Consider the following 8538-nt stretch of genomic DNA (forward strand, 5'->3'; position numbering starts at 1 on the left):
ACATGTGGTGGAAACCTGCCTTTGAGTTTCACCAAATCGGGTGCAGGTTCAGGTGGTAGAAGCATCGGGTTATCGGGACCTGCATTGGCTGCCACCGTCTTCTTCCACCAAAGTAACTGGCAAATATGGGTCAGAGTTTTAAGGATTTTATTTTATGTACCGGTAACCTTTTTTTTCTCTCTTCTAGAGTCCTGATCAAGCTGGCTGCATTACTAAAAGAAGTTAAAAAAAATCCCAAATGTGCACGAGAAGCCGGTTTCTCTAGTTTGTCTGAGTAAACATGCAGCAAGTCAGATTATCCTACGTGAATACAACATGAATTTGTTTTTTGTTTTTTTGCTTTGGGGACTTCAATAATGAAGAGAAGCTTTTACAAGTATTCAATAACTTTAAAATGCAAAATAAATTGAATTAAAGCAATGTCATTCTTAGCATTTCTTCTCTCTGTTCGCAGTTGTTACTCTTTGTGGTTTAATACTAGTCGCTTTATAAAGAGCATTTATACAACCTTCTGAAGTAATACAGCTTGTAACTGAGCCAAAGTGCAGCTAGATACTTGGATATTGTGGAACATTTTAAAATACAAGATTACGCTCACTCCATCAGCGCTGAGTGCTAACACGCGTTGCTTTGTCTTTTCTGTGCTTGCAGTGCGTGTGCCGTGTGACTCAGCTCTTGTGTAGACATGGAGAAGCCCTGGCGGCTGTGGGGGGCAGTGGAACGTTGTGCTCTGACCCTGGCCTCCTGGATTTGGGGTTCTTGCCGAGTTTCCCTGTTGGCCCTTATCCTCACCTTCCACCTCTACGGAGGATTCTTTCTTCTCGCTCTTATTCTTGCCTCGGTGGCGGGCATACTCTACAAATTTCAAGATGTGCTCCTCTACTTCCCCGACCAGCCTTCTTCCTCTCGCCTGTACGTTCCCATGCCGACCGGAATCCCACATGAAAATGTGTACATTCGCACAAAGGACGGTGTGAAGCTCAACCTCATCCTGCTTCGCTACACAGGAGGGGACACCGCTGCCGGCGTTGCCCCTGGAAATCAAAGTAGCCCTGCTTCTTCTGCTCCTCCGACCATTCTATATTTTCATGGCAATGCAGGGAATATTGGACACAGAGTGCCAAACGCCCTTCTGATGCTGGTCAATCTGAAAGCCAACGTGGTGCTGGCGGACTACCGTGGCTATGGAAAGAGTGAGGGTGAGCCCAGTGAGGATGGGCTGTACCTGGACGCTGAAGCCACGCTGGACTACGTCATGACGCGTCCTGACCTGGATAAGACAAAGGTCGTACTGTTTGGGCGCTCCCTCGGGGGGGCTGTGGCTGTGCGCTTGGCATCAGCGAACCCGCACCGCGTCGCCGCCATTGTTGTTGAGAACACCTTCCTCAGCATCCCCCACATGGCAGCAACGCTCTTCTCCTTCATACCGATGCGTCTGCTGCCCTTGTGGTGCTATAGGAACCAGTTCCTGTCCTATCGGCAGGTGGCGCTGTGCCGCATGCCCTCACTGTTCGTGTCTGGACTGTCGGACCAGCTCATCCCACCAGTCATGATGAAACAACTGTACGAGTTGTCGCCTGCGCGGACTAAACGCCTGGCTATCTTTCCGGAGGGGACACACAACGACACGTGGCAGTGTCAGGGCTACTTCGCTGCTTTGGAGCAGTTCATGAAGGACCTGCTGAAGAACCACGCCCACGAGGAGAGTGCTCAGCCCTCAGCGAGCGTCACCATTATCTGAAAAGGGCAGTCTGGGACTGGCTGCAATTTGTTGGCTGAACAGATTTGGGGGCGAAAATCACGGGAATTGATTTGGTTGAATTATTTGATTTTTGAAATGAATGTGCATCGATATATTTTGTTTCATAATCCAAGTCCAAATCACAAACTGAGGCTGAAATGAATTCTAAAAACGGAATTGAAGGTTTCTCTGTTAGAACGATCACATGAGGATTGATACTGTTTCGGTGGAGAATGTTCCACATCTGATTTACAAAGTGAAATCGTGAACACGTGGGCCGATACTGTGTGTGTGTGTATATATATATATATATATACATAAATCTTTGTTCATAAATGCATGTTTTTTTCTCAGATTGACACATATTTGTTTTTCTCTCTCCCCTCTTGTGCAACATTTAGATTTCTTGCAGCAGCTTTCCTTGACATGATTTCATAGCGATCAATATCGGGACATCAGACAAAAAAATAAGTGTTTGAGAGGAAATTGATGATGTTCACATTTCACATTCACATTATTCAGAAATGGCATTCAAACTACTTCAGTTTCAGTTTGACTGGGAGATGCTAAAATACTGTCCTGGTAAAGTTAGCACACCAAATAATCGCTGGTAATCTAAAATGGGTTGTTTGCTTGTTCTTAGTGGCTGGAGTCAGATTTCCTCCGCCCTAAAGTGAAAGAGTCACCACTGGTTCCTGTCTATTGGGGTCAAAGATATTTGTTTGTAACTTCAAGTACTTGCAAACCAACAAACAAACAATTGAACTTCGGATTCTCTCTTGCGTTTTTTGCACTGGGAAAATATCTCTGTGACGGTACAGACAGGAAGAACGCAGTAATGACTCAGTTTGCATCCACATGAGTACATGAATTTGTTGTATGAAGATCGGCTTAACAATCAAGATGCCTTTTAATAACCAAAAATACATTTTTAGTCTAATGTGGTATTTCGTATCAATCTTCCCTTCCACATGTTGGGTCATTTTAGGATTCTTTGTTTTCCTGCAGCCCTTTGCTTACATTACAAAAAGGCTTTAATCACTTGGGGGGGATTTTAAGGAGCTAAATAATTTTTTCTGCATGTTTTCCAGGCGGTGGAGTCGACGGCGATGACACTGTCGTCTGCTCTTGCTTCCCAAATTCAGCAGCGCTGCAGTGACATCAAAGCCGTTCGCGTACAGACGTCCTCGGCCGTATTCAATGCCGTCTGAAACTATGGTCAGCAAAATTTTACGAACATCTACAGACCAAATCTGTTGCTGTTTATATTATAACTTAACAAAAAAAGGTCTCAAGGCTGCTATGAATGTAAACGTTTGCTTTATAAAAATGTATCAATGTTCTTTCTTCACGTTTTTTTTTCCCACCTGTTACATTTTCAGACATACCTGGATGACATCAGTTCCATAAGTTTAATTGGATGAAACTGGATTAATACGTTTGATCCCGTCCTATGTTGGTAGAAAACTTTGTGCCGTCTCATTTTAGCTCTGTCCACTTCATTGCACCCCCTTCTGCTCTGTCCTTCACGCTTTGTTGCATTGTTTCATCTCCGTTCTCTGGATTTGCTGCTTTGGTGGCTGAAATTACGCAAAACGAACACCTAGAATGTAAACGTGCCGTCGCTCCATCACCCTGCTGAAGAAGAGAAGTGGAATCAAACGATTGTTCATTTTTCTTTTGTATGAAGACACTGATTTGCCAGGTACACTAGTGTTGTATATGTTCATATGATTGTGCATAGAACGGATTGAGTGCTGTGAAAGTGTTGGCATAATTGAAATGTCATTTTTTCAATCGTGCACGTGATTTCAGTGAGTCTTCTGCAAAGAACCCGCACACTATTGACATCAGGTGTGCACGTCTACCATTGCTTGAAGAAACACTGATGGCATCTGAACCATTCATAACTATTTATAGGCTGAAGCCATCAGTCTCAAGGATTTTCCATTTCAGGGTAATGTTTCTTTTTCTATTTCAAAACCGTTGACTTCTTTTGTAAGCACACATTTTCACTTTCTATTTTCTGTACTGTAACATGTAATAAATTGGTACATTAATCTTTATCCTGTCCTGCTTTAGCTATCTTTTTTAATGTAACAGTTTGAAATACGTGTGTGTGTGTGCGTGCGTGCACACCCACATGCTTGTGTTTGCCTCACGTCACTTTTTATTATGTATACAGTATATTCGTTTTTTCACCATTTAGAGTTAATGCTGTACTTCCTTCGTTCTGGAGTAGATTTTGACTTCTCAGTTGCTTCGTCTGTTCCCCCTCCTCCTCCTCAGTCTGACACCTCTCCTCCTCTCTTCATATCACAACGCTCAGACACTCCTTCTTGTTTCTACTCAGAAAAGTCCCATGCAGGATTTTCACTAGACCGTGGAGAAGCACAGGCAGGAAGCTGCAAATGTGGTTAGCTGAGCGGAACAAAGGAGGGGGAAGCACTGCTGTCCTTTTTTCTTCCTTTTTTTCCACGGAGCGTCATCTCTGAGATGACGCTGCCACAAAAGTGAAAGTTAAGGAAGTCAGTGGCGTAGTTGACTGGAATTATGGTAAATCTGAGGGCTCCAAAGAAGAAATCCATCATTCCGAGCAGACGTCGACGGTGTCGTTCAGGTGTGGGAGCCGTCGTGCTGCCAGTTTGAGCTCTTGGGAGCTTACATGGCACCCATGATGGCAGCTATGGAAGACATGGCGCATGGAGCTGGAGAAGGGAGGTTGTCCTGGCCTGTTCTCTTGCTGGCCTTAGCTGCTGTCACTGCCTCCTCTCTTTCAGCATTGTCCCTGTACCAGCTGGTGGTGCTAAGAGCTGAGGTCAACGCACTTAAATCTGAGGTCTGTCGCCGGAGAGAAGGACAAGCAGTCAGGCATGGAGGCCAGGTACCGTGAGAGGCAGCACAACGGAAACCCCAAGAGGTATGGCTTCACTGACGTCGTCAATGTGTGTGTTCAGACTGAGAGCGTCTGCAGCAGGAGGAGCAGCCAAGGGCCGCTGCATCGGGACCCGTCTCGGCAAGCTCCCCCCCTGAGCAGGAGGAGAAGGTTGGTCACTGGGGCAGATGCATCAGGTAAGACACGGCAGGCCGGCTGGCTGTGAATGCATGGTGGTTGTTAGACTGCCTGCACAACACTCAATTTACAAATCGGTCCACTTGTAGACAGGCTGGGTAATGATGGGTGAATATACTGTTCGATGTCTCGTTCCATTGTCAAGTCAAGGTTTTTAATATAGTTTAAAATCACAAAATGATCTGCAGAACTTGATTCAGAAAATGAAAACAATGATCTTCTATTAGTTGAATGTTGCGTGAATGAAGGTGACGCCACCAGCTCACCGCTATCACTGTCAGCCGAATGTGAGAGGGACCAGTAGCAACGGGAGAGAGATAGCCCTGTTATCTTTGTAAGAACATCTGTGACGAATTTAAACGCGTCTAACTTCCTCATGTGTTGTCACAGTTTCTCAGCCGTGTTTGCAGATGCTGCCGAACACGAGCAGGAAACCCTTCAGGAAAGGTAAACCATGGCTGGCTTGTTTGTTTGTTTAAGCTTTCTTTCTTTTGTTTTTCTGTCGCTGCTTCAACGTGGTTTATAATACAATCTGCTTCCTGGAATCAGAACTGACCTCAAGGATGCACACAGGCATCCCCTGGCAGTCTGGGCTGAGGAGCGGTTCTGCCCTGGAGGTGGATGGAGACACCATGCTGGTCAGAGAGGAGGGCTTCTACTTCGTGTACAGTCAGGTTGGTGTGTTTGCTGTCATGTCGCAGTTTCTCCACAAGGGAGCAGTGTTTGTCTATTTACTGATCACCAGAATGTCCACTCTTGCAAGGCAAAGGTGTCTTCAGACTTACCAGGAAAAATCAAAAGAATAAAATACAAAATGTGTTGTAGAGGCCACCTGACGGTGTTCACATCAAAGCCTCGCCGTGGTGCGCCTCGTAGATCTGACCCAGAGTTTCTGGTGCACTCAGGTCTACTACATGGACAGCACCTTTGCGATGGGTCATGTGGTGATACGGAGGAAGAGGAACGTGGTGGGAGACGAGGCTCCAGATGTGACCCTCTTCCGCTGCATCCAAAATATGAACCCGGTCTACCCTTACAACACCTGCTACACAGGAGGTGAGCCTGCCACCATTTTGCCCTCGACGACTGCCACTAAAGGTCAGACGACCTTGTCTCGGTTGGTGGCTGTTTGTTTGCCACAAGGAAACGGAAAGAGCCGGTTCTGAAGGTGTGAAGTCCTGAAAGCTTTCGGTCTCTTTAGGTGTTGTGAAGCTGGACGTGGGGGATCACCTGGAGCTGCTGATCCCTCGTGGTACAGCCAACGTGTCTTTGGATGGGGACGGCACCTTCCTGGGTGCTGTCAAACTGGCTTCAAGTGTGTGATCTCACTCTGAACCTGAGGGACGTTTCTGTGGGATGAAACGAAGCTCGGGTCTGGTGACCTCGACTGACTTTGGGTGGTGTGAGCATGTGGCGGCTGCGTGTTGGATTGCATCGCTGCCGGCTTATTTAGCCAGAGGAGACGGGAGTAGCGGAAGACAAGAATACACGCACCTTACATTGAGACAAAATATTCTAACAACTGTCTGAGTCAATGGTCTTTCCTTGAGGATTATTGCGCCACTCAAACAGTTATTTGCATATGCTTATATTTGTAGATATATAAAAGGCTGATTTATTATCTGGTTGCTATTTGAAATAAATTGAAACAGTATATGTAGAACTGACAGAAAGGAAATATCGCGTGAATGATTGCTGTTCCCTTGTTGGCCACATGAAGGAAATACTCCCATGCCGCGCCGAGCAGAGCGAGCTGAGGCGGAGCAGGAACTCTGGCAATCAGGAGAAAGAAAATTTTAGTCTGAAGCAAAACTGTAAGTAGTTGAAGCGAGAGGAGCAAAAATGGTTCTGTGATATCTCAATATCACTAGATTAACCCTTAACTGGCAGCATTCCAAATGCATTGGTGTTCTCCCCTATACTTCACACACACACACACACACACACACACACACACACACACACACACACACACACGCACACAGAGGCCCTGTCTGTAGGGGTAAAGAGTTAGACAAAGCTCATTGGGTGGTATTCCGGTCACCAGAACCTTTGCCCTCATGGCTCCATTTGACAGGCATGGAGACCAAAATGAAGGGAGGACGGAAGAGATCCTAAAAGAGACGGACTGTAAAAGACGTAAAGAAATATTTCAAGACTAAATAGAAGTACTAGTGACTGGAAGTCAATACTTGTGAAGGAGAGAGAAGCTCTGTGACGATCACGGATACAGGAAGCAGAGCCACGATGGAGCAAACGACCGCACAAACACTAACCGGGAAAGAAGAGAAGAAGGTGGGGGGGGGGGGGGCTGTCCTTTAAATGTGTCAAGCGTGATCCATCCCCTCCCTCAGCACCAGAGATGTCTTTGTGTGGTGCCATGGCGACGGCTGGCCTGTTGGCGGAAGCTGATGTCATTGTGGGCTCGGCTCTCAAAAGAGAAACCAGCATCTGACCGGGGAATCAGGAAATAAGACCTGAGTACACATGCTGGCACTGAGTAGTTCACACACTCACACACATGGTGTGTACACACAGCCACACTGTTAAGCACAGAAAGGACAGAGGAATACGCACAATGAACCAGTTTGATTTCTTATGGCATCGAGATTTCCATTTGAAAACTGAGTATGTGTCGGCTGCAGCTTGCAAACACTTGAAACGTTTAAACTCTTCATATCTAAAACATCTGTTATGTTCAAATCTTCACTGCATAAACAGGCAAGCAAGAAATGTTCCCGTTTAGATTTAGAATGTCTTTAAGAAAAATGTAGAAAAGAGAGAGGAGCTCTCAGGGCCTTACTGGCTTCCTCTCATTTTTCAGATTGCATCGCTTATGTTAAGCTCAGATTTTAGCATCCCCATCTGTCCTTTCATTTTCTGCCCCTCCCTCTTGCCTGGTTTGGAAGTGTTAGGACGGGTCGGACTAACTACCGGGGCTAAACGCGGTCCGTGATGCCTGATTATAAAACTTGTCGCAGGACGCACTGCAACATTTGCATGAGGACCCTGAAGCCTTAATACTCATACATGAAGACAGGAACCTTTAGTGTCTCTCCTACAGACTTAAATATGTACATTCTTCTTATTCTCCTTCTGCTTCGAGGCCCGCACCGTGGCCCCGTGCACTCCTCTGGCGTTTGGAGATTACTCTGATCTGCCACGCTCAGCCCAAAGTAATCGGGCTGATCCAACGTGCTGATTCCTCATTTGAGCGAGGATTTGGTCGACCAACAAACTAGACTGTGCCATCCGTTACTCTGCAGCCTAAACAGCACCTTCTGTGCTGCTGTGCTGTAGCAGCTTCTTCGATTCAGCCGGTAAATTAATAGTTTTTGATGTGAGAAATGTCACAGACTCGGCAGAACAAGAGCTCTGCTTGTTTAGAAAAGCAGCAACATTCGATCTGGTTCAGTTGAATCTCCTTCTGTCTGCGTCGGATCTATAATTCATGCGGTTCTGCTTCTGTCTGGACTCAAATCATGATGAAATGCCCAACGTGAAATCTGCATTTGTGCAAGAAAAGAGCAGACGTCTTGGTTTTCTCTATTCAAGCTAATTTTGACGAAGCTTATGTGGTCGTTGTTTCTTCATTTTCTCAAGGACATCAATCTATTACAGAGGAGAGGATAACATCTAATACATTGAAGGAAGGGAGGATTTTGGTCTGCCACAGCTTGGCCTCTCTTCCTCTCCCCTTCTCCTGACTCCCACCCTCCTTTCT

At 46.0% G+C, this 8538-nt stretch overlaps 2 protein-coding genes across 2 annotated transcripts; both read left to right on the top strand.

The window, feature by feature from the left end:
- The first annotated feature begins 685 nt into the window (after window positions 1-685).
- On the top strand, window positions 686-1799 carry abhd13 (abhydrolase domain containing 13). The gene has a single exon (XM_068746734.1). The coding sequence runs from the start codon at window positions 686-688 to the stop codon at window positions 1739-1741; it is 1056 nt and encodes a 351-aa protein (XP_068602835.1). The 3' UTR covers window positions 1742-1799.
- Window positions 1800-4427: 2628 nt separating this feature from the next.
- tnfsf13b (TNF superfamily member 13b) lies at window positions 4428-6435 on the top strand. The gene is made up of 6 exons (XM_068746398.1): window positions 4428-4625; window positions 4699-4813; window positions 5205-5261; window positions 5364-5488; window positions 5720-5870; window positions 6016-6435. Exons 1-6 carry the CDS (start codon window positions 4428-4430, stop codon window positions 6135-6137), a joined length of 768 nt encoding a protein of 255 aa, XP_068602499.1. The 3' UTR covers window positions 6138-6435.
- Window positions 6436-8538: the final 2103 nt, after the last annotated feature.

The sequence above is a fragment of the Brachionichthys hirsutus genome, chromosome 12, assembly GCF_040956055.1.
Source record: "Brachionichthys hirsutus isolate HB-005 chromosome 12, CSIRO-AGI_Bhir_v1, whole genome shotgun sequence".
Classification (NCBI taxonomy): Eukaryota; Metazoa; Chordata; class Actinopteri; order Lophiiformes; family Brachionichthyidae; genus Brachionichthys; species Brachionichthys hirsutus.